This window comes from Physeter macrocephalus, chromosome 2, assembly GCF_002837175.3.
Source record: "Physeter macrocephalus isolate SW-GA chromosome 2, ASM283717v5, whole genome shotgun sequence".
Classification (NCBI taxonomy): domain Eukaryota; kingdom Metazoa; phylum Chordata; class Mammalia; order Artiodactyla; family Physeteridae; genus Physeter; species Physeter macrocephalus.
In genome coordinates this window covers 43,188,248-43,215,107 of record NC_041215.1, presented here as the reverse complement: position 1 = coordinate 43,215,107, position 26,860 = coordinate 43,188,248, and the positions used below count along the sequence as shown (strand labels likewise).

Sequence of the window (26,860 nt, the reverse complement as noted above, 5' to 3'; positions counted from 1 at the left end):
TACTAAGCACTGAGAAAAGTTTCCAGAGTCTATTTTACAATAGCAGCAAATCTGTCTTTTTACAGAACAAGCAGATATGCTGTTCCCATATGGCACTCATACATGACAGAAGTTCCACAACATCCCAGAGGCATCTTGTGCCTCCCTCCTGGGGATAAGTCATAACTTATTCATACTCTTCAAATCCTGCCTGGAAAACTTCCCCACCCACATTCTAATAACCCATTCACCTACCTTCATTACAACTCAAGACATAAATTTACCTGTGCAGCAAACTGCCTTGCTTCTTCTAGAGGAGCATCAGAAGGGAACTGATTTGTAAAGGAAGAACCATCAGGAAGACGGAATTGAATTCTCGCAACACTGCTATGAGAAAATGAAAATTTAAGTCAGCATCTTGACTTATACACATTCTCAAACGATAGCATTAAAACTAAGAGAAAATGGAAGTGGAAATGTGTAATGAAAACAGGTTTTTATGGAGAGTTGGGGAGGGAGGATTGGAGGAAGGTGGTCAAAAGGTATAAAATTCCAATTTAAGGTAAATAAGTACTAGGGATGTAACGTACAACAAGACGACTATAGCTAACACTGCTGTTATGGTATACAGAAAGCTGTTGAGAGTAAATCCTAAGAATTCTCATCGTAAGAAAAGAGGTTTTTTAATTGTATCTCCATTTAGCCCATGAACAAGAGGGGTCTGAGCTGCATGGGTCCACGTACAGGTGGATTTTTTGCAATAAACACATAATACAGCACTGCACTATCCACAGCTGATTGAATCCATGGATGCAGAACCGTGGACATGGAGGGCCAACTTTAAAGTCATACATGGAATTTTGACTACGCGGGGGTGGCACGCCAACTGCAACCCCGCACTGTCCAAGGGCCAACTGTGTATGAGAAGATGGATGTTAGCTGAACGCGCCATGGTAATCATTCCAAAATATATGTAAATCAAACCATCAGGCTGTATTCCTTAAACTTATAGAGAAATGTATGTCAAATATTTCTCCAATTAGAGAAAATAAAAAGAAAACTGGTTTTTTTCACAGTCAAATCTCATTTATTATTTTTAACAACAGCTTTTTTGAGATAAAATTCACCCTTTAAAATGTACAATTCAGTGGTTTTTAATACAGTCAGAGCTGTGCAACCATCACTACTATCTAATTCCAGAACATTCTCATCACCCCAAAAAGAAACCAAGCCCTTTAGCAGTCAGTCCCCATGCCTCCCTCTCCCTTTCCCTGGCGACCACTCATCTGCTTTCTGTCTTTGTGGATTTGTCTGTTTCTGGCACTTCCTATAACGGAATCATAAGATGTGTGGCGTCTTGGTAACTGGCTTTTTTCAAGTAGCATTATGTTTTCCAGGTTCATCCAAGTTGTATCAAGTGTCAGTACTTCCTTCCTTTTTATTGCTGAAAAATATTCCATCGTATGCTATATACTATATTTTGTTTATCCCCTCTTCAGTTGATGGACATTTTGGTTATTAGCACATTCTGGCTATTATGAAGAACGCTGCTATGAATATTCATGTACAGGTTTCTGTGTGGACATTGCTTTCAACTCTCTTGGATATATACTTAAGAGTAGAATTGCTTAGCATTTTGAGGAACTGCCAAGTTGTTTTTCCAAAGCGGTTGTACCATTTTATAATCCCATCAGCAGTGTAGGAAGGTTCCAAATTCTCCACATCCTTGCCAAGACTTGGCGGTTACTTAACTTACGTTACTTACTTATTTTTTTTCGGCCATGAGGCATTCAGGGTCTTAGTTCCCTGACCAGGGATTGAACCTGTGCCCCCTACATTGGGAGCGTGGGGTCCCAATCACTGAACCGCCTGGGAAGTCCTGGTGGTCACTTTAAATTAGAAGGTGTGGTTTTGATTTGATTTTCTTAATGATTAATAATGTGGAGCATCTTTTCATGTGCTTATTAATCATTTGTATATCTTCTCTGAAAAAATATTCAAATTCTTTCCCCATATTTAAATTGGGCTGTTTGCTTCTTTGTTGTTGACTTCTTTTTATATACCAGTTACAAGTCCGTTATCAGATATATGGTTTGCAAATATTTTCTCCAATTTTTTTTTTTGGCCGCACTGTGTGGCATGCAGGATCTTAGTTCCCTGACCAGGGATCAAACCCGTGCCCCCTGCAGTGGAAGTGCGGAGTCTTAACCACTGGACCGCCAGGGAAGTCCCTCCAATTTTGTGGGTTGTCTTTTCACTATCCTGATGATATCCTTTGAAGCATAATAGTTTTTAATTTCGATGAAGTCCAACTTATCTGTTGCTTTCTTTTGTCATTTGTGCTTTTGGTGTCATGTCTAAGAATCCATTGCCTATTCCAAGATCACAAGATTTCCTCATTTCTTTTCCTCCCAAGAGTTTATACTTTTAGCTTTCACACTTAGGTAGATGATCCATATGGTGTGAGATAATGGTCCAAATTTATTATTTTGCACATGGATATCCACTTGTCCAAGCAGCATTTGTTGAAGAGACCATTTTCTCCCCATTGAATGGTCTTAGTAAACTTTTCAAAAATCAGTTGATCATAAACACATAGGTTTATTTCTAGAGACTCAATTCCTATTATAGGCATACCTCAGAGATATTGTGGGTTTGGTTCCACACCACCACAATTATCACAATAAAGCAAGTCACATGAAATTTTTGGTTTCCCAGTGCATAAGTTATGTTTATACTATACTCCAGTCTAATAAGTGTGCAGTAGCATATGTCTAGAAAAACCATGTACATGCATTAAAAAATATTTTATTGCTAACAATGCTAATTATCAACTGACAACACAGAGTTGCCACAAAACTTCAATTTGTAAAAAACTGCAATAGGGCTTCCCTGGTGGCGCAGTGGTTGGGAGTCCGCCTGCCGATGCAGGGGACATGGGTTCGTGCCCCCGTCCGGGAGGATCCCACATGCCGTGGAGCTGCTAGGCCCGTGAGCCATGGCCGCTGAGCCTCCACGTCTGGAGCCTGTGCTCCGCAACGGGAGAGGCCACAAGGGTAAGAGGCCCACGTACCGCAAAAAAAAAAAAAAAAAAAAAAAAAAAAAAAAAAAACTGCAATAAAGCATTAGCACAATAAACGAGGTATGCCTATACATCAACCCATATGTCCATCCTTATGCCAATACCACACTGTCTTGGTTACCATAGTTTCATAGTTAAGTTTTAAAATCAGAAAGTTTGAGTCCTCCAACTTTGTTCTTTTACAGATTGTTTTGAACTATTCTGGGTCCCTTGCATTTCCATATAAATTTTAGAATCAGATTCTTGCATAAATTTTGGCAAAAAAAAAACAGCTGGAATTTTGATAGGGATCGTGTTGCATCTGTAAACCAGCTTGAGGATTACTGCCATCTTTATAAAGTCTTCTGATCTATGAAAACAAAGTATCTTTCCACGTACTTAGTTAGGTCTTCTTTAATTATTTCGATGTTTTCTAGTTTTCAGTGTACAAATTTTACACTTCTGTTAAATATATTCTTAAGTATTTTATTACTTTCGGAAAATAGTTTTTATTTTATTTATTTATTTTTGGCTGCATTGGGTCTTCATTGCTGTGCGCAGGCTTTCTCTAGTTGCAGCGAGCGGGGGCTACTCTTCATTGCAGTTCACGTGCTTCTCATTGCGGTGGCTTCTCTTGTTGCGGAGCACGGGCTCTAGGCGCACAGGCTTCAGTAGTCGTGGCGCGTGGGCTCAGTAGCTGTGGCTCGCGGGCTCTAGAGCACAGGCTCAGTAGTTGTGGTGCACGGGCTTAGCTGCTCCGCAGCATGTGGGATCTTCCCAGACCAGGGCTCGAACCCATGTCCCCTGCACTGGCAGGCAGATTCTTAACCACTGCGCCACCAGGTAAGTCCCACTTGTTCATCTTCTAATATAGAAAATACAGAAAAGTACAAAGAACAAAAGAAATATTAACCATAATCCTACTAGCGGTATGTACTGGAAATCTGAATTTTTGTCTTTGCAATACATTTTTGTTTTGGGAACTGCCTTATCCCTCCAATTCATTCATTCATTCGGGTATGATTATCAGTAATATTTCCTTATCTCCTTCAGCACAGGGGTGGGCATGTCTACTACCCCAACCAGCTGGCCTATACAAGTGGACACAGTGATTGGTATTAAGAAGGCCACATGACCCAAGCAGGGCCAATCAGAATTCTCAGTGAATGAGAAAAAGGATTAGTCTTTCCTCTCTAGGATCAGAAGCTCAAGATCCTGGAAGGTGCCAGGAGGCACTAGGCTCTCCTGACACTATCTAAAAAGTTTCTCTGAGAATAAACCTAAGACAGAAACCAAGAGATTAAAAGGAGAGAGAAAAAGTCCTAATAATATCCTTCAGATCCCTGGATCTGGTGATGCCTAACCAATTTTATCACTGTAACTCCCAGCTGCAGAGCCAACGGATTCCCTCTTTTGCTTAATCCTGTTTGACTTGATATTCTAACAAGTAAAGAATTCCAGTACACATGAGATAATCACTATAATCATTTTGATGTGCTTTCTGTCTTTTGAAAAGAGATTTCTTCAGCCTTCTTTTAAACATCATGTATTTAGTACCGTTATGTTGTACATTCACATTCAATGACAAATACCACTGGCAGCTGCCAAACTGATCAATATGTTCTTGTAGAGCTATTTATTAATCCACAGAACACATCAGTGTTAAAAAGCAGCCCACAACTGCTTTTCTCCTCAGCTGCCATGTATACACATACATTTTAGCAGGAAATAAAGTACCTTCTTTCTTTTGTGGAAGAGTCTCTCTTGACTTCCATTTCTGCCTGTTTGGCCAGCAGGGCAGCAGCTTTAGCAGCTTCTACTTCTTCCTTTGTCTTTGCAAAACGAGCAGCTCTCTCTGCACGGTCCTTTAAAACAGTTGTTAGATACTAATTATATTTCACTGCCAGAAAGATCTAGTTACACATTTCCAAACATAAGGAACATAAATATGCATGAAATTCCTTAAGGCCATACATGAACTTCATCACTCTGATTCTGGTATTTTTTAGTTTTATCAACCTTCAGGGACCAGAGTTATTAGTAAACAAACAAGGACTTGATTTTGGTCACTATTCTCTCTCTAAAGCCTGGAACAAGGTTTGGCACATAACAGATAATCAATAAATATTTACTGAATGAATAAATAAACAACAATATTAAGTAGGGTGTAATGTGTATTACAACTGCTTAATCCTAAAAGCAATTGTTGGGACTTCCCTGGTGCCGCAGTGGTTAAGAATCCACCCGCCAATTCAGACATGGGTTCGATCCCTGGTCTGGGAAGATCCCACATGCCACGGGGCAACTAAGCCAGTGGGCCACAACTACTGAGCCTGCGTGCCACAACTACTGAAGCCAGTGCGCCTAGAGCCTCTGCTTACAATAAGAGAAGCCGCTGCAACGAGAAGCATGCACGCTGCAACAAAGAGTAGCTCCTGCTCTCCGCAACTAGAGAAAGCCCGCACACAGCAACAAAGACCCAATGCAGCTAAAAATAAATTAATTTTTAAAAAAATAAAAAATAAAAGCAATTGTTGCAAAACCATACTAAAGCTTGATGTGTCTAAATCCTTTGAATGTCCTAAAAAATAATGCTTATGACTAGCGGAGCCTGTGACGTTGCAAAGTCTTAGCTTCTTTCCTAGGGAATCTGTGGAAACTACCTTTTGACTACTGATAAAATTCATAATATAACACTGAGAAAAATTACTTCCAAAAAATCATCTCAATTTTAATCTTAACTGTATTTTGATTCAATACACAATTTCTAGGAAAAGAAAACTGAGAATTGGTATGCTCTGAGTCCCTAAAATCTACTATTTTCATGTGCCCTGTCTGGTAGTAAACCAAAACCATTGTGCATGAAAAAACAATTTCACTAACGTTCTAGAGTCAAGCATTAAAAATAAACTTAATACTCACCAGTGCAATCTGCTGTTTTATACGCTCTCGAGCTGCCCTATCTTCTGCCTTTTCTCTGTTTCTTTCCTCTAACATTCTTTTTGTTAATTCTTCTTCTTGCTTTCTTTTATAATCCAACATTTCTTTTCCAGTTTTCCTCCGCTCAATTTCCTTCTTAATCTCTCTCTGAATTAAAGAAAAATGAGCCAAAAACAAAATTTAATAATCTTCCCTTAATATTATTTTGTATGCAGGGAAAGCCGGTTGTAGGGTGCAGCTAAAGGAACAGAACAACTTCACAAAATCTAGGGGTCTAGTAGAATGTATTAACAGCATGGGTTAATGGTCAAATGTCTATCAATTTATAAGACTTTGCTAGTGGTTCTGTTAAGATTATGATGTGGTCAGTGTCACTTGAAAAAAAAAACATTACAGGTCTTTGGTTTCTGAGGTGCCCTCTAAGGACAACATGGTAGTCATTTATTTAGCTTGAAGACCCGATAACCTTCGTATATTAGAACCCCAAAGAGAGGATGCAGTTCAGGTGCACAAGGTGAGAAAAACGAATGGTGCGCTAGAATGCAGCAACATCAAAGGAAAAATTCAGCAAAATATCTACGCATTTCTTTTTCACAAAAAGGAACTAAAACTTTGAACTGCATCAAACCAATTTTAGTTCAAGTCCCTTTATTCTTAGCGTAAAGGATTCAATGCAGAGGAAGAAAAGATGGTCCAACCTATTCCTAGCAATTTATAAAAAGAACACAAAAAAGTGTACACTATGACCTTACTACAGAAGACAGATAATTCCCCTCACTGTGCTGCAACACTGAACTATATAACCAGGAAGCCATTCCAGGTTTGCCAAACTGAATAGGGAATCAAATGCTCCCTCACTTAAGGGAAGCGGAAAACAATGCCAGGCACATGAACTTTACCTGTTCTTCCTCTTTCCTTTTCTCTTCTCTCCTTTCTTCAAGTTTTTTGGTTAGTCTGTATTTTAAAGTTTAAAAAATACATTAACTGAGATACATCATATTAATATAAATTACATTTAGAAGATTTCTTTAGCTAAAAACTGGGGAAATGTGGAGACAGACAAAAAAATCTCCTGAAGGCAAAGCAACAACTTACCTACCTGGTCCCTGCCCCTAGGGAAATCCATGAGGAGTCAGTGGGACCATCAGAAGCCTCACTCCAACTCTAAGTGCCTTACCTCCTACTTAACATTAGTTCCCATTCCTCCCAATTTATCAGATCGTGATTTTTTTTTTTTTTTGGCTGCAGCATGTGGCTTGTGGGATCTTAGTTCCCCGAGCAGGGATTGAACCTGGGGCCTTGGCAGGGAGAGCTCAGAGTCCCAACCACTGGACTGCCAGGGAATTCCCTGAATATTTATTTGAAAATATGCATCTTCAAATACGTATGTATAAATCAATGACTTACAAATGCTTTACTTCTTACAAAGGCGTAAACAGGAATATGGCACAAAACTGTTAAAAAAAATAAAAGCAAAAAGCTGAAGGCTAACATTTATAAAAACCAGTAATTCCAAAATTGATTCTGAACTGTGAGAAGCTCAGCAATTAAAAACTAACGATTCTGAAAGCAGACAGTGGTAATGGTTGCACAACCTTGTGAATATATAAAAACCCACTGAATTGCATACACTTTGAATTTTATGGTATGTGAATTATATCTCAATTCTTAAAAACTAATGGCACTTCCTCTCAGAGGGATTTGGGTTACACAGGTATATGCATTTGTTAAAAATCAGTTGAACAACTTGTGCCAGAAATCAAGGGACGCTCAAAGAATGATAGTTTAGAACCCCAAAGAGATGATGAAGTTTAGGTGCACACAGTGAGCAAATGAATGATGCACTAGAACACAGCAACACCAGAGGAAAAATTTAGCAAAATGTCTACAGATTTCTTTTTCACAAAAAGGATGTCAAAAGGACATAAGGCCCAGGATGAAGAGGTTCCGCTAACCAAATCTGAAGCAATCTGTGCATCAAAAAAAATTGCAAGAGAAATTAACTGTAACACATTAGGGTTAAAAAAAGGACCCATGAGGGCTTCCCTGGTGGTGCAGGGGTTGAGAGTCCGCCTGCCGATGTAGGGCACACGGGTTTGTGCCCCAGTCCGGGAGGATCCCACATGCCACAAAGCGGCGGGGCCCGTGAGCCATGGCTGCTGAGCCTGCGCGTCTGGAGCCTATGCTCTGCAACGGGAGAGGCCACAACAGTGAGAGGCCCGCGTACCGCAAAAAAAAAAAAGAACCCATGAAATATCTTACTGCTGACGGAAGTTATGAATTGGTATAACCACTCTGGAAAACTGTTCAGCCAGTATCTATGACCCAGAAATTCAGACTCCTGAAAATACACCCAAAAAATATGTTCACCAAGACATGTAATAAAAGAATGTTCATAGCCATTCTATTCTTAACTGACCCAAACTGAAAATAATTCAAATATCCATCAACAGTAGAATGGATAAATAAATTGTGGTGTAGTCAATACACAGTCAATATAGCTATACAGTAACAAGCAACAATTTGAAGTGCTTACATGATTTTAATTATATGATCATATGACCCGGATTTCTGAAATGCTGTCTAAGCAGCTAATAGTTACTTTCCAATGAAAACTGTTTCATTATTAAGAGCTTGTCAACATTTCATCTAATCTCAACATTAGTATCCCTTTTTAAAAGCTTAACAAATTTTGTGTATATGTATCTTCTAAGAGTGCTTTATAGTTTTTTTCAATTTAAGAAATCTCAAACAGCTGTAGACCCGCTCTGTCCTGACAGGCTAACTATAAAAGTAATAATGCTCAATGAAGAAAACTTGGCAACCCCAGAACAAAGCAAAGAAAAAAATTTCGGGGCTTCCCTGGTGGCGCAGTGGTTGAGAGTCCGCCTGCCGATGCAGGGGACACGGGTTTGTGCCCCAGTCTGGGAAGATCCCACATGCCGTGGAGCGGCTGGGCCCGGGAGCCATGGCCACTGAGCCTGCGCGTCCGGAGCCTGTGCTCCGCAATGGGAGAGGCCACGACAGTGAGAGGCCCGCGTACCACAAAAAAAAGAAAAAAAAAAAAAAGAAAAAAATTTCAAATTCCAATTTCATAGATACTAGTATAAACACTTTAGTGCATGTCTTAAAATATCTTTTTTGGACTCATTATACTATATAACACATATACACCAATATGTGTACATACAATTATTTTTTAATTAAAAATGGCATATTATATTCTATTTGCAGAACCGTCAGGCAGACACAAGCAGACACCCCTTTACATAAGAATGGAAACTATTGGGGGGAATTCCCTGGCTGTCCAGTGGTTATAGGACTCTGAGCTCTCATTGCCAAGGGCCCGGGTTCGATCCCTGGTTGGGGAACTAAGATCCCACAAGCCATGTGGCGCGACCAAAAAAAAAAAAAAAAAAAGGAAACTATTAAGAAACAACAGAACTCCCCTTTCCCATAGGAATAGCACTTGATCTCACCCCACAATAAAGGGCTACCCGCCATGTTTCTTCACATTCCCCCCAACTCTTGAAATCTTTTCCTGATTTTTCATTTTCACTTCACCCCAGGATCCCAGGGTGATGCAAGTAAGGGTGCACAGTGGTAGGCTTGGTGTTAGAAAAGCAGAAAGAAACAGAAGAGGATGAGCCCCTGGAACTCTGGTTCCCTACTGCTCTTCTTCCAGACACACACCATTTTTCATTGCTGTGAGAGATCTACCCTGCTTTGCACCTCCAGATTCTGGCCCTGCCCCAACTCCCATAAAGAACAATCAGAATCTAGGTTTTCCTAAAATGAAGCACATTTTTACTGAATCATGAGCTAACCCAAATACCCAATGTCAGCAATCATTTTGAACTCTGGTTCCCCATAACATCTACGTGAACAAGAAAATATCAAGTCTAAGTAATTTTTCTTAACTTCCGTATTACGCTGAATGATTTTTAAGTCAGATTTTAAAATATTCCTGCTTATCCATTCACCATTAACTAAGTAATCTTTTAAGAATCACAGTATAAGACTATGATTTGATAATCACTACAACATTAAAAATACTAAACTAGAAACCACAAGAAGTCAGAAATTTGATTATGAGACGAACTAATAACACATGACACTTAATAGACACCCACTTATGCAGGACCCAGGCTCAGTACATAGTCATAAAATTAGCTGAAGTTCTTGCCCATCTGGAACTTATCCTATGACACAGAGAGATAAAAGCAGAAGTAACAGATGGAAACACATATACCAAAACACTAGTGAAAAGGATTCTTAAAATTATCAGACCTAAAGCTGACCGATGACTTCAGAGATACAGAAGTTTTTACTTCTAGAATGTAGTTTTTATGGATACAAATAAGTTGGTCAGGCAATAAAAAACTTCAACCTAGAATTCTGAAATTTCATTTGTGTACTTTTAGCTCTTATTCAAATCAATGAAATAACTGAAAACCACTGTCTTTCTAACAAAATACTGTTTCTAAAAACAAGACCAAACCTTTCCACTCTGACGGTGAGCTCCTCTGTAGGTCTCTGATTTGAACATCCACCAGGCTCTTGAGACACAGTGGCCTGGCCTGAAATTTCTCCTCCTTAATTATTTACAAAAAAAAAAAAAAAAAAAAAGAAAGAAAGAAAGAAAAGAAATAAGAAGAATATTGCATTCAATGCCGATTTTTAAAAAGGTATGTATCTTTTGGGTTACAACGTCTGTTAACAACCTTGTTTCTTAAACAATACATTTTTTCCCTAAGAATGGAGTAGGAGATCAGAAATGAGCTATTACTAGTGATAATTCTTACGTTTGGATCTGGATACAAAAGTATATAAATGGGAAATAAGGCAGCTACCCAGCTGGAAGCCACTGAGATAAAACATGAAATATTAATCTGCCAGTGAGAGATATAACAAAAGTAGGCTAAGCATGCCTGGCCAGAGGTAGGCTCTACTCTAAAGAAGCATGGTCCAATATCTTTGGTATCCCATAGGGTAGCCACTACTCAGGGACAAGTGGCTACTGAGCACTGGTAATAAGGCCAGTGTAGGTGAGAGACTAAATTTTTAATTGTATTTAATTTTAATTAAAATTGCCACGTGTGGCTGCAGTTATGGTATTCAACAGTGAAGCTCTAGGGACTTCCCTGGCTGTCCCGTGGTTAGGACTCTGCACTTCCACTGCAGGCGGCACGGGTTTGATACCTGTTTCGTGAACTAAGATCCGGCATGCTGTGCATCACAGTCAAAAAGAAAAAAAGGGCAGGTGGGAATTCTAGAGGCCAAGTTTGATACTGAGTATCACTCTAGACTTATGATGACCCAAGGGATCTGCTTCGGCACACCACAATGATTCCTTAGAAAAGCTTTTTGTATCTACTAGTATTCTTTTAAGGATCTGCTGAAGGACAGAATTTTGCCCTGGCCTGCTGTAGAGGAGAGCTATGGTCTGGTACTCCCTTTCAGAACTTCTGCTATTTCCTTCCTTACCACTCACCATCAACTTAATTCTTCTTTACATTTTTGATCCTTGGAAGAGCATGGACTGCGGAGCAACAGAGTCTGGGTTGAATCCTGTTCTATCACTTTAGTAAGTTACTTACTCTCACTGTACCTCTTCTGTAAAATGGGGATAGTAACCTCATAGAAATGTCATGAGAAGTATGTGTTAATAGAAGTAAAATGCTGAGACTTTTACTAGGACTAGCACATAGTAAGTGCTTCAGTTATTACAGCAGTAGTAGAAATACTAGAATTATTAAGCAGAACCAAAGTTACACATCTCTTCTTACCTCTGCATTCAGTGTATCACCTATGTAACTTGAAATCAGCCATAGTAGGAATATTTACACTTCGGAAATTAGCAAACACTATAAATAAGGGCTTTTTTTCTCCCCCCAAAAAACAACCTTTCGTTAAATATTTACCAGCATACCACTAAGTGAAACCCTTGGATAAGAAGTGGTAACCTCTGGCAGCCAGTGTGTGTTCAGTAGGAAATTAATCACTTTTCTTTAGTAAATAAAATGAATGCCAAGGACATTTATATCTTGATATCAGAAAAAAATTTAAGAAAACTTCTGAAGATCATTTGTGGATAACCTGAAAAAAAAGTGCTGTGTATAACTTAGGTGGATCTATGACTCATAAACAAAGAAAAATGGATGGCAATAAACTAAAACAACTGATAAAAATCCAAACACAGGGACTTCCCTGGTGGCACAGTGGTTAGGAATCCGCCTGCCAATGCAGGGGACACAGGTTTGATACCTGGTCCAAAAAGATCCCACATGCCACGGAGCAACTAAGCCCGTGCACCACAACTACTGAACCTGTGCTCTAGAGCCCGCGAGCCACAACTACTGAAAGCCCGTGTGCCTAGCGCCTGTGCTCTGCAACAAGAGAGGCCACCGCAATGAGAAGCCCACGCACCGCAACAAAGAGTAGCCCCCGCTCGCCGCAACTAGAGAAAACCCGTGCGCAGCAACGAAGACCCAACACAGCCAAAATTAAAAAGATAAATTAATTTTTAAAAAATGATATATTGGGACTTCCCTGGTGGCGCAGTGGTTGAGAGTCCGCCTGCCGATGCAGGGGACACGGGTTCATGCCCCAGTCCGGGAAGATCCCACATGCCACAGAGCGGCTAGGCCCGTGAGCCATGGCTGCTGAGCCTGTGCGTCCGGAGCCTATGCTCCGCAACAGGAGAGGCCACAACAGTGAGAGGCCCACGTACCGCAAAAAAAAAATAATAATAATAATGATATATTGGACTCCAACTCAAACAAACTGAAAAACTTAGTGTAATGTAAATATTGCCTAGATAATTAATGATAAAAAGGAATTACTGTTAAACTTTCTAGGATTCATAAGGGATAATGGTATTGTGGTTATTTTTTTTAAGTGCTTATCTTTTAGATACCATCATTTTTTGTTTTGTTTTGTTTTTGCTGTGCCATGTGGCTTATGGGATTTTTAGTTCCCTGACCAGGGATTGAACCCGGGCCCTAGGCAGTGACAGTGCAGACTCCTAACCACTGGACCACCAGAAAATTCCCGGTACCAACATTTTTAAAGATGAAATGATATAATGCCTAAGTGTGTTCTAAATAGTAAGTGGCAAGGAGACGAGGAAAGGGGGCATAGATGAAACAATACTGGCCATGAATCAAACATAGTTGCGGGACTTGTCTGGCGGTCCAGTCGTTAAGACTCCGCACTTCCACTGTAGGGGCCGTGGTTTGATCCCTGGTCAGGGAACTAAGATCCTACAAGGCACGGGGTGCAGCCCAAAAAAAAAAAAAAAAAAAAGTTGGAAGATAGGCAATGGGTTCATGGGATGGGATTTCTTACACTATTTTCTCTACTTCTGTATATGTTTGAAACTTTCCATAATGAAGCTAAAAAAAAAAGTTACAAAGAACTAAGATTAGAGCTGCTACTCACCTCGGATAAGACAGAGTCTAACAGTTTGAGTCTAACCAAATTTATTGCCTACTAAAACAAAAACATCAACACTCTTTGTGGGAATATAACAGAATCCAGAGTGTTATGTGTAACTCTATAAGTAGCACTAAAGCACTCAAGTTAATGGGAAATTACAGAGCATCAAATTTCAGTTCAATATAAGGAAGAACTTTTCTAAAAACTAGGGCTTCGACAATAGAATAGGCTTCCTAGCAAGGTAATGAGCTTCTTGTCATTAAATGTATTCAAATAGAGGCTTGACGATTATCTATCCAGGATGCTGGAGCAGGATCACCTTTTAGGATACTAATATTCTAACTTCTTATCTAACCCTACATTGCCTAATACAAAGCTATATTACACAAAACAACTCTGACTGTGCATGATCCCTAATATACAGTATAAAATTTCTCCTCTGCCTTTTCTATCAACCCCTCTGCAGTCACACCTCCTATTGCTACAAGCTCTATTTTACAATTAACTTTTAATTCTAATTTTAAAAGAGCAAATACAATTCTCTTAAAAGCGTATAGTATTTTATGTTATAAAAACAATTTCAAACACATTGGTTCACTTGGTCCTTTCGATATCCTCTGGCTGAGAAGAGATTTACAAAACTCATGAGTATCATAATTACAGTCCCTGAACCATAGCACAGTAGCAGAAATTACTACTATCAGCTGTTCTGGACTGTTGCCTACATGGGTTTGAAGGACAGAGTCACTGACTTTATCCCCTTCTGCCACTAAATGACAAACATTAAATTTTAAGTTAAATGAATGTGAAGGGGGAAAATACAGTATTCTTATTTTTAAAGATATTAATCCACGGCCTTTATAGTGAAGTGGAGTGTTTAGTGTACCCAAAAGGGTACATTAAAAATTACCTGTTGCAGAATCTGACTTTGTATCAGAAGCGGGTGGTGTCTCACAGAGCTCTACATTTCTGGACTGACAGTTTTCAGAAGTGTTGTTATGTTCAAATGAGCCGGATGGAGTAGAGACTGAACTTTCTGACTGGCCACTATTTGCCACTGATATTTCACCTTTTAACGAGTGCATCTAGGGAGAAAATACATTGGAATTTAATTACAGATAAGAATCTAAGTTTACCATGGTATATGAGACCAAAATATGAGCAAGTCAATTTGTACTCCATAGAAGGGAGAAGTACTAAACTTTCCAAGTAAATCAATCTAAAATGTATAATCCTAAATATAACATAATCACATTATGGAATTCAACTGCAAGGTGACAAGAGCATAAAAAGATATTTAAAGCACACTGTTGATTTTTCTTACAATTAGAATTCAAGGAAAAAAGTTACAAGCTATATTAGCCATTTGCCCAAAGTGGATGCAAGTGAGAAACTGAGTAAGGTCCTTAAAACAAGTCAAGCAATATACTGTTAGGGACCTTAATGTGACAGCAACTCCCTTTTGCAACAAAATAATAGTGACTGCATTATGTGGTTGGCTGAGGGAGAAAAAGGGAAGGGAGAATAAGAAGTCACTCATGTATTAGGTATAGGCACCTCGAACTTCATAATGTTATTTTCAAAACCAGTCCAGAAAGACAGTATTTACTACCTTTAATAGCATGGTTAGTTCCTGAATATTCAGAGTGGCCCCCAAAATATTCCAACGTCAAGTTCCTATCATACCATTTTCCCATATTTATACAAAGAACAATTCTGTTCCTTCTCACCTGCCGGACTTTGTGGATTCTGGTAACAAGTTCATCTGCAGGAACACTTCCTGCTATTACTTCCAAGGGAATTCCACTGTCTCCAATAAAGAAACTGGATGGAACACACACTACAGGATCTGTACAGTTTAATTAAGTCTAACAATTCATGAAACAAGGGAATAATTTTATGAAACACTATTGATAACAAAGCAAAAGAAATCATCTTTGTGAATTTCACAATATCATCAGCTAACGTTCTCAAAATAATTTCAACTACCCTATCACTATGCCTGTAGTGCATGTGATATGTGAATTACGATTTATCTATATCACATATATAAGTGGAAAACATCCACTACATTCCACTCTATCATAACTTTTACATCTGTCTTACCTCTTGCTAGCTACTTCTAACATTCCAACCAAACTGCATCATATTGCTTTACAGCTATTCACAATTTATAAAAACTCCCCAAGGGGACTTCCCTGCCACTGGTTAAGACTCTGCACTCCCACTGCAGGAAGCAGGGCTTTGATCCCTGGTCGTGGAACTAAGATCCTGCATGCTGCACAGTGCAGCCAAAAAAAAAAAAAAACCAACAAACTCCCCATGAGTCCATTTGCTACAAGGTACTTACTGTCTCAAAGGACAATTAGTAATATAAAGTTTCCATAAACAAGAATGCATGAGTTCCTAAATAAAAATGAATAATTTCTAATTGTCATGAATCAACCAAAAGAAAGGTAAATCCTCAAGCAAAATATATATAAAACCAATTCTTCATGGAAAGGATACAGATCTGTGAAAATTGTAGGCAGGCTTCACTGTAAAACAAAATCAAAGACAAAATCACTAGATGAATACAAGTATTTCCCAAATATTGAGTTGTTTTCATAAAAATTTACTGTAGCAATTACAAGTATTTTTCTGAAACTATTAGCTCCTTTCATAGCCATCAACTGAAAGGGGAAAAACGTAATCCTTATCTCACAGACCTTTTTTGGTTTGTTTTATAATTTTCAGATTAAAGAGCACTTGTTCTTGCAACCCACAAACTGGTGGCCAGATCTGGCACCTAAAAACCAACTAAGCATCTGCCCCATGTGGCTTCCTCAGCAGCAAGTATTTCTGAACACAGTATCTTAACTTGTAATAAGAAGATATTAATAGCTGTGACTTACTTGTGCAAGTGATAATACTTTATAATAACAAAGGATTCAAAACAACCTAAATATCTACCAATAAAAACTGATGAATCATGCAATTACAAAAAGGAAAAAGGTATAAAAAAGTATGTCAAACTACTACCATTTCTGTAAAAAAGGGGAGGAAAACAAATGTATTTTCTTGATTTGGTTGCCTCCAGAGAAGAGAACTGGGTGGTCAGGGACAGGGATGGGAGAAAGACTTTACACTGTAATACGAATAAAAGACATTGAACAATGTAGATGAGTAATTCCAAGAATCAAATTAATGCTTCCAAGAACCAGAAATTTGCTTCATTTTCTCTGAATATAAGGCATGGTTATCATAAAAACATCTGAAAAAACAAAAGTTATAAAGAAAAAAATTACCAAGAATCCTACCTTCTCAGAAATAACCACTGTAAACTTTTGATGCATTTCCTACCAATCTATTTTCAATGCAGGACATAACATAAACTAACATGTTCCTAGAACATTAGGTAGCTTTGTTATTATTATATAATAAATAAAATTTACTTTTCATAATTTAAAAGACACACTAGATTCTATTAGTAGACTGTCCATAATGAAACAAACATCAACCATCACTATACACAGGTATCCCTGCATCTGCTAATAGAAATTTGATTTTAAAAATACTGGATATATCAGTTTGTATATAAATCTCAACAATTCTGAAATTCTCATTTCTTCCACATTCCCAATAAACATCTACATTCCGCCTGCCATTACTGACTCTAAAAGGTGCTTCTGGAAGATAATGAATATCAATGACACAGTAGACTCTTTTAAAAAATGATTACAGCTCAATAAATATATAGTTCAGTAACTGCTGCTGTTGTGAGGCAGACTATACTATGATTTGCTTTGTGATATTTTGTTAATAAAGAAAATTTTTAAAAAGTTTATAAACTTATAGGTAAATTTCTGAAAATTTTAATCTTGACAGTAATTTTCATTTTGATATTACCAATATCAAAAGGACAGAACTACCATTTAAAAACTGCTAATGAATTAATGTTTCCAGGCATTTATCATTGATGGCTACTGCTAACATCATAAAGAGAGACAACAGAGCATTATGTACACTCTAATGGAACAATGGAAGACTTACCACCATCTATGAAGTAGTCTTAAGGCGGAAAAAACCTAACCTGAATCCAACTGTCAACTGACAGAAAATAGAGGACAGAGTAATAAACTAAATGACACTAACAGAGCTGCAATGAACAAAACCCGTACTGTAGGAAACTATATAACGAATGACCTGGTTTCCCAAAAAAATAAAATGCAAAGAAAAAAAAGAGAGAGAGACATAGAGGCGAAGCCTACAGAGTAAAAGAGACTTGAGAGAGATCAATGCATCACAATGGGTGGATCTTGATGGATCCTGAACCAAACTGTAATAAATTAAATTAATAATAAAACCATGACTGATGAGAGAACTGAAAATTTGAACACTGAGTAGATATTTCAAGTTAAGAAATTAGATTCATTTTTGAAGTATTACAGTTACGTTAAAAAAATTAAGAATCCTTATCTTTCAGAGACATACCAAAATATTTATAGATGAAGTGATATGATGACTGAGATTTATTTCAAAATTATATGGGATGAGTTGAAGTGGGTGAGGGAATAGATGAACAAGACTGATCATGAGTTGATAAATGTCAAAGTAGTTGACAGTACAAGGGGGTTCATTACACTACTCAAGCACTTTTGTGTGTGTCTGAAATTCTCTATTCCCCCCCCAAAAAAAAAATTTAGCGGGGGGAAGAGGGATGTATTAACAAATAAAACAGACTTGTGGTTATCAGGTCCTACGATGGACCTATAAATGTCTTTATTCTTATTGAATAAAATGGTTCCATTTTCAAGAATAGGATCCAAAAGAGTGCTTAACCTTTCAGAGATATTTCAGGACCACAGTTCCTTTGCATTACTGGTGCATGTCACAAAGCTACTTGGTAGACCAAGAATTCATAAGTTTTTCAGTATGATATAATAATGAACTTGAAAAATGGCAATCAGAATTTAAGTCCCTAAAATGTCTTAGACAAAAATCAACATTCTTATAGTCTAAGAGTATCACCATAAATCACAACCAAAGACAATGGTTAAAAATTTTTTTAATTACATGATTAAAACATATGCAAACCTTTTGGTGTCAATTTTAATAGCAACAAAACTGTTTGAAGATGCTTCTGTCACTTTCTCATCTTCCCAACTTGCAGCCATCTGTGTAGACTGCTCATCATCACCTGTAAAACATTTCAAGCATTCTTAAAACATAAGGCCAGTATCTGCTGATTCTTTTCCCTGGAAATCTGGAACTTCAAATAAAATGTAATCTCACAAATAATATTTTCTACCAATTTGAAAGATGAATTTTCCATAAATGAAAAGTGTGACTTATATGCATTACCATTAATAAAAAGTAATGAAAAACAAAATACTGCTATTTAGATTATACAAAGTGTTTTCTAAATGAAGACATCCGAATTATGATGCAAATATTATCACAATAATTAGAAGTCATGGGCAGAAATGTGACTACTTTGGCTTTTCTACATATGATTTTAGAAAATAAATGTACAATACTTTTCCTTTATGCAGCATCTTTCTGTTGAGTTTAATGTCCTCCACACACACCCCACTTATTTTCCAGAATTGCTCCAAGGTAGACAGAAGCAGGTGCAATCCTGTCTGCAGTTTTGGACCTGTCTTTTGTTATAGGCATGCTAATTATAAAAGTTACACTAATCCAAAACTAATCTATGGTGACAGAATTCAGCATGGTGGCTTCTTTGGTAGAGCTACTATTGATTGGGAAGGAGGATGAAGGAGGCTCTGGGGTCTTGGAAATGTTTATATCTTTTTTTTTTAATTTTTTATTTTATATGAGAGCATAGTTGATTAACAATGTTGTGTTAGTTTCAGGTCTACAGCAAAGTGATTCAGTTATACATATACATGGATCTATTCTTTTTCAAATTCTTTTCCCATTTAGGTTATTACAGAATATTGAGCAGAGTTCCCTGCGCTATACCATAGGTCCTTGTTGGTTATCCATTTTAAATACAGTAGTGTATACATGTCAATCCCAAACTCCCAATCTATCCCTACCCCTCAGTTCCCCCCTGGTAACCATAAATTCATTCTCTGTGAATCTGTTTCTATTTTGTAAATAAGTTCATTTGCATCATTTTTTTTTCAGATTCCACATATAAGTAATATCATATATGAAATGTTTATATCTTATCTGAATGATAGTTACACAAGTGTATTCATCTATAAAAATTCATCTAGTTGTTCACTGAATATATTTCATTTAATATACTGTAGGCCATACCTCAGGGACAAAATGTTTTATAAGTTATACCTATCAAGAGATTATTTCCATTTTAGACTTGTAATATCCAGATTTGGGCATAACCACTTATTGGTGGGCAAAGGGAAACTTACCTGAGTTAAGTCACTGAAAAATATTTCTGAGGTTGGCAGAGCTACGTGCTTTTTCAAAGGTGAGCAACCTTTGCCAATTTATGCTTAAAAAGGCTTCAGGTCACAGTTTTTGCTTTACAAAAATGAGATCTTTCTATACCTACTCTTTTGTAAGCCGCCTTCTTCTCATGTGTGTTCCCGCCTTCCCCAATTTAATCCACCCTTAGCCTTCCCCATTTCAGTTATCTGTTAATGGCTAACACCATCCTTTCAGTTCTCAGGCCAGAAAGTTTAGTTATTCTTGCCTTCAACTGACGGTATCTCCAAAATATATCCAGGGACTTCCCTGGCAGTCCAGTGGTTAAGACTCCGCGCTTCCACTGCAGCGGGTGCGGGTTCAATCCCTGGTAGGGGAACTAATATCCCGCATGCTCTGTGGCATGGCCAAAAAATTAAAATAATAATACTAATAAATATATATATATATATATATTTTTCAAAGCACTTTTCTTTAAAAAGTCAGATCAGGGACTTCCCTGGTGGTCCAGTGGTTAGGACTCCACGGTCTCACTGCCGAGGGCCAGGGTTCAATTTCAATCCCTGGTGGGGGAGCTAAGATCCCACAAACTGTGCGGCGCAGCCAAAAATAAAATAAAAAGTCAGATTACATCAACCCTCTGATCAAAATTCTACAATAGCTCCCTATTTCCCTCAGAGTAAAAGCAAAAGTCCTTACAAATGACCTCAGGCCTTCAGTTACCTCTCTGACCTCATTTCCTTTTATTTTTTTGCTGTCCCTTTCCTTCCTATTCCTCAAATATTAAAGACATTCTTGCCATAGGTCTGTGTACTAGTTGTTTCCTCTGCCTGGAATATTCTTCCCCCAGATAACTACACGGTTAACTCTCAACTCCCTTAAGTCCTTGCTCAAATATTATCTTCTCAATACAAACTTTCCCTAATCACTACTTTAAAACTAAACACTTCAGGGAGTTCCCTGGTGGTCCAGTGGTTAGGACTTGGTTTTTTCACTGAGGGGACCCAGGTTCAATCCCTGGTCGGGGAACTAAGATCCCACAAGCCGCACAGCATGGCAAAAAAATAAAATAAAATTACACACTTCAGATATTCCCAAAGCTCCCTCATTTCCTACTTTTTTTTTCTGTAATACTTATCACCTTCTAATAGACTATGCATTTTACTTATTATGTTTACTGTTTATTGTCTGTCTCCCTCCACTAGAATGCATGTTCCATGAGAACAAGGATTGTTTTCCTTTTTATTTACTGATATAACTCAAATGCCTACAACAGAACCTGGCCTACAGTAAAATACCTGGAATATAGCAGGCTCTCAATAAGTATTTTGTGGAATGAAGAGCTAAATTTCTGGTACAGTATCTTGGCATGCCTACAAAAACTTGACTAATGCTGCACAGTTGAAAACACTTTTTGTGAAATGAGATCCAGGAATATTCAGTAATAAGGAGCTTGAGAGATCTGGCCACGGAAAAGTAGACAGGGACTAGAATGCATCCACAGACCAAGACCAAAACAATGCCCATTAGCAGACCCCTAGACGATGAGGCAGCAAACGGGAAAACTATTATTTGCAGTGAGATCATTCTGAGCACACCTTCAGACACTATGGGGTGAGGAGAGATGTAAAATTCCAAGTAAATGACAGGATTATCAACCTAGAAAACAGCTATATAGGAACATTTTTACTAAACTTAGAGAAGGCTGTGAGGTCATAGGGATCTTTTTCATTCATTCTTTCTTTCATACATTCACTATTTTACTCCACATTTACATTGTGCTAGGCACTGAGCTACAAACTAAATAAAAAACAAATGAGATACTGTATGCCCTCAGGGGAGCTTAAAATCTAAAGATAGAAAAAAAGTACTTGTTTGGTAACTCTAAGTAGTTATAGTGTGTAACGCGCTGAAGAAAAAAAAAAAGACCTCTTTAGATTGGTCAGGGAAGCCCTCTCTGAGGTGATATTTAAGGTAAGACGTAAAGGATGAAAGAGCTGAGCCATGCCACAAGCCAGAAGAGTTCTCTACACAGAAGGAATTTCCGTGTAGGGAAAGGGCTATGTGATTACAAGTGTTGTGAACAATAGGGAGCAGGAGACAAGATGAGACTGAAGAGTTAAGGGTCCAGAGATGATGCCCACACTTAGGTTTATCCAACTGGATGTAAGGTGGTGCCATTTACTTAGAAGTAGAACACTGGGGGGGAAAAAACAGGTTCAAGCAGTAATACTTTTAGGCTTGAGAATCCTGTGAGGCATCCAAGTGGGGATGTCAAGTTGGTACCTGGAAGGATGGATCTGCCACTTCTCAGGCCGATGTCCTTCACTCCCTCACCTATGCTGTACAACGTGGATAGGGGTCTCAAGTGTTCCATCCCCACTAGCAATGTCTGTCCATGAGTCAGGCTAGTGCAGCAGCAGCTGCTTGACCAACAGAGATGGAAGACTGAATGGAATTACATTAACTCAGCAAGAGTTATCTTAACACTGCTGAGTGGGATTATTAATTGCCAACTTCAGTATCTTTAGTTTCTTATTTTTAATCAAATTATGAACTATGCTGTGAAGTTAGATGGACCAAAGATTTTAGGAGAAAACATTACATCCTTGGTGGTATAAGCAGTATCCAAAAGTAAAGCCCCTTAAAAGAACAGTGCAGGGCTTCCCTGGTGGCGCAGTGGTTGCGCATCCACCTGCCGATGCAGGGGAACCGGGTTCGCGCCCCGGTCCGGGAAGATCCCACCGGGTTCGCGCCCCGGTCTGGGTGGCTCCCATATGCCGCGGAGCGGCTGGGCCCGTGACCCATGGCCGCTGAGCCTGCGCGTCCGGAGCCTGTGCTCCGCAACGGGAGAGGCCGCAGCAGAGGGAGGCCCGCATACCACTAAAAAAAAAAAAAAAAAAAAAAAAAAGAACAGTACAAACTCTGAAGCAAAGAGCTGCAGACCCTACAATCAGTAACTCCAACCTAGAAAAACTCAACTGGTCAAAACCTAAAGGGTTTTTTAGTCTATTTTAACCAAAAAAAGAGGCATGAAATAGTGTCTGTCAGTCACGGAGATTTTAGCCAACTAGCAACACTAGTCAGTGAACCCACACCTCTACTTCAGAATCCTTGTCAGATTATTCTGTCTTCCCAAGAATAGAATCAAAATCTTCTTCAGTTTTATTTCTTTCAATTTACACAGCTATAATACTTTGAAAATCCTTGTTAACTCGTTGACTTAACTAGTAGCAATCTCTCTAGTCTCTTAACATCAATCCTACATATTCTTTAACTCATCCATGAAAATTTCAGTAAAATATAAACAATCTACCTAAAATGCTTCCCACTTGAGTGGTTATATGAAGCAAAGATTACCCTTAAGACCACTTCTTCCAACTATAAAGACTCCTTCCAACTATTATATCTTTTTAATTTTCAGTGAGTTGGTATATTACTATCGAGGTCTCAGACCTAAGAAAATCATGAGTTCTGGCTGTATTCTTCAAAGTCAAGAACAGAGATCTAAGCAATCTATAAGTGTTGCAGTTTCATGACTCCACTGTCTACATACTCCTGGAGTGACACTAATCCTACCTAATCTTGGAGATTAACTTCCTAAAACTCTAGAAAAACCAACAGTATTTTCAATGAGTCAAAGGACTGACTCCTTCGGCAGATTGCTAACAGTCCTCCTGCAAACATTCAACAGTCACTGATATTCTAAAAGCATACGACAGGGCTTCCCTGGTGGCGCAGTGGTTAAGAATCCGCCTGCCAATGGAGGGGACACGGATTCAAGCCCTGGTCGGGGAAGATCCGACATGCCGCGGAGCAACTAAGCCCGTGCGCCACAACTACTAAACCGGCGCTCTAGAGCCCAAGAGCCACAACTACTGAGCCTGCGCTCTAGAGTCCAAGAGCCACAACTACTGAGCCCGTGTGCCACAACTACTGAAGCTCCTGTGCCTTAGAGCCCGTGCTCCACAACAAGAGAAGCCACCACAATGAGAAGCCCGTGCACTGCAACGAAGAGTAGCCCCGGCTCACCACGACTAGAGAAAGCCTGCACATAGCAACGAAGACCCAATGCAGCCAAAGATAAAATAAATAAAATAAATGTATAAAAGAAAAAAATAAATAAAAGCGTAAGATACATGCTCATCAGTAAAAAGTTAATTGAAGAATGTATGTAATTATATATACACACAAAGCACCAAAGATCTATAACTTTATTTTTCTATTGTAATAATTAGCACTACTGTTTCCAAATGGGTTTCCAAATATTTGTTAATTAAATCTAGCATTTCTTCTTTCAAATTAACTGGTTAGCCCAGGAGTGCCTTCTAGGAACCTTTGGACACCATCAAATGTGCTTTCTGTTTAAAAATATGACTACCATAATCCTAGAATTCCTGATTTCTACACCAATTTCAATAACTACCTAAATTCTACAACTGTTCAGCTTTTTTCTTGAGAAACAAAAAAGACACTTTTTTTGAAGCTGCTAAAAAAAAAAATCTGTCAAGACAAGATATAAATCCTTTTTGTGACACTGGTGTATGTCATTTAACCACTGTGTACATAAGTTCCCTCATCTATAAAATGGGCATAATAAGCCCTGTTCTACCAACTGCCAGGATCAATTGAGATTATATATGAAAAACACAACTTAAAATGTCATTAAAACTATTACTGTACTCTTAATAAGCATACTAAGTATCATTAATTTTCCTTTCCTTTTTTTTTTAAATAAATCAGGACTACTTTTTAAAAATAAATGTATTTATTTTATTTATTTATTTTTGGCCGCGTTGCATCTTCATTGCTGCGCGCAGGCTTTCTCCAGTTACAAAGAGCGGGGACTACTCTTCTTTGCGGTGCAAGGGCTTCTCATTGCGGTGGCTTCTCTTGTTGCAGAGCATAGGCTCTAGGCGTGTGGGCTTCAGTAGTTGCGGCACATGGGCTCAGTAGTTGTGGCTTGCGGGCTCTAGAGCACAGGCTCAGTAGTTGTGGCACACGGACTTAGCTGCTCCGCAGCATGTGACATCTTCCCAGACCGGTATCGAGCCTGTGTCCCCTGCACTGGCAGGCAGATTCCTAACGACTGCGTCACCAGGGAAGCCCTCCTTTCCCTTTTAATCCACTTAGTTCCTTACAGGTTTACCGCAGTTATTTATTTATGTGAAATATAACTCTAAAAAAGTGTAAGAGAATGTAAACTACTCCAGCTCTTCTAAGTAACAGCACTGGGCTAACATTTTAGCATAATTTAAAACAATTCAAAATTCCAAATTTAATGTTAAATAAAACTCATATTCCAGCAACTTGCTCTTCACCGCAGTGCATAAAGTTATAGGGCTATTACCTAGCCTTCCAAGTCATGAGATAATGATGAATAAACCGTTACTAAACACAAATCGTTGAAATAATACACCTCAAATTAACGGTAGTCACAAACACTGATTTGGTTCATGTAATGAGGACCAGCAAAACCTCAAAGAGGCAAAGGTTTACGGTATATCTAGAAGATTTCAGTAATAAAATACGGAGCAAAATAACCCAGAGCAACACGGCGTAAATGAGTTAGTACACCTTCTGAAACTGTAGCTATGAGACTAGGAAGACAACAAAAAGAACCAAGGCTGGTGTGTGTACTTCTTCTAAACAAATGGTTAAAAAAAAAAAATCAACTTGCAAGAAAGCAATTACTCCACATTAGATTCACCACTCTCGTATCACTATAAAAAAAAAAATCAAACCTATATAGACCTCAAAAGTTTGCGTTTCAGGAACATACGAAAGCCAGTAACCGTGAACATCAGGTGCTTTCTCTTTGTTGATTACCGATGACACAGCTTTCTTCCTGACAGTCCACAACTAATTACAAGTAAAACTGCCTGCCTAATGGCCCGTCTCTCTTCCCACCTACACACTAACTACACGGGCGTTAAAGCCTAACGAATTGGATCCTCGGGGACAGAGCGCCCTACCCGGGGGGCCCGGGAGGCGGCGGTGGCGTCAGTGTACGCGCGGGGTCAGGCTCGGCGGGGCGCTGCGGGCTGAGCGGCGAGGGCCTGCTCCACCCGTCCCCTCGCCCCGCGCAGGGAGGTAACCGCGGGGCTCGGCGCGCTTTGGGGGCGAGGCCGGGGCCGTGCCTCCCGCCGGGGGCCGGGAGAAGCGGGCGGTGGGGGCCAGGCCCGGTGCCCTCCAAACGGACGAGGGAGGAGCTGAGACGCCAGAGAGACGGGCAGCCCGGGCCTCTCGGCGCCCGGAGGAAAGGCTGGGGGCCCCTGGGGTTAGAAGTAGGCCGGAGGGAGTGTCCCGGCCACGTCTCGGGCCCTCGCCTCCTTCACCTGCCACGAACACCACGAAGACCGCGCCGCTCCTCTTGGCCGACGCGATGGCGGCCGGAATGGCGCCCTGGAACCACAGCATCGCTGCCCTCGGGCACAGGCGCTCGCTCGGTGTGTTGTCGCCTCGGTCCCGGAGCTGGCCCCGCCCTCTCCGTCGTGGGCCCCGCGGCCCGCCTCCGGCTCCGCACCGGCGCGCAAGCCCGTCAGCGGCCTCCAGGGCGCGCGCAAGCGCGCAGGCCGAGGCGCGCCCCGCGACACATGACGCCACGCGTCAACGTCGGCACCGCGCCCCCGTGCCTTGTCTCGTAGGCAAGTCGGTTGCGGGCGCCCGCGAGGCCGCAAGCCCTGCAGTCCCGGAAGTGGAAGGAGGCAGCGGAAAGGATGACTAATCGCTAAGTGGTGTCGGCGGCGCCTTTTCCTGAGGCATGACGGGAATTGTAGTCTTCTTAGGCTTGGTTCCTTTAATGTGGGAAGTGTCACTGTGGTTTCCCGGGCACGGCTAAGGGGGCAGCAGTGAGAACCACTTCACAATCTATAAAGAGGAGGAGAAGTGGCGGTAGTCACCGGGAGATTCCATTCTCGGCATTACTGAGACCTTAAATGTGGAGGAAATCATCCCCGCCCCGGGTGGAACCCTGCGTAGTGGGACCATGTAATTGTGTATTACGATTAGTGGCCATTGTGCGATAGGGTGGGTGTCTCT

The 26,860-nt window shown here is 39.7% G+C and overlaps 1 protein-coding gene across 2 annotated transcripts in view; it reads right to left on the bottom strand.

Moving 5' to 3' along the window:
- Positions 1-26,385, bottom strand: part of UBXN4 (UBX domain protein 4) — a 34,482-nt gene extending 8,097 nt beyond the window's left edge. The window contains exons 1-10 of one of the 2 annotated variants that reach the window (XM_024122273.3): positions 26,158-26,385; positions 18,497-18,599; positions 15,929-15,957; positions 15,151-15,269; positions 14,331-14,505; positions 10,482-10,575; positions 6,880-6,934; positions 5,963-6,127; positions 4,778-4,905; positions 264-363 (exon numbers count right to left, since the gene is read on the bottom strand). In XM_024122273.3, the coding sequence (XP_023978041.1) occupies positions 264-363; positions 4,778-4,905; positions 5,963-6,127; positions 6,880-6,934; positions 10,482-10,575; positions 14,331-14,505; positions 15,151-15,269; positions 15,929-15,957; positions 18,497-18,599; positions 26,158-26,239 (1,050 nt within the window). In that variant the 5' untranslated portion in view covers positions 26,240-26,385. Of the gene's footprint in view, positions 1-263; positions 367-4,777; positions 4,906-5,962; positions 6,128-6,879; positions 6,935-10,481; positions 10,576-14,330; positions 14,506-15,150; positions 15,270-15,928; positions 15,958-18,496; positions 18,600-26,157 lie in introns of both variants that reach the window. The other variant, XM_024122272.3, reaches the window with a different exon arrangement.
- Positions 26,386-26,860: the final 475 nt, after the last annotated feature.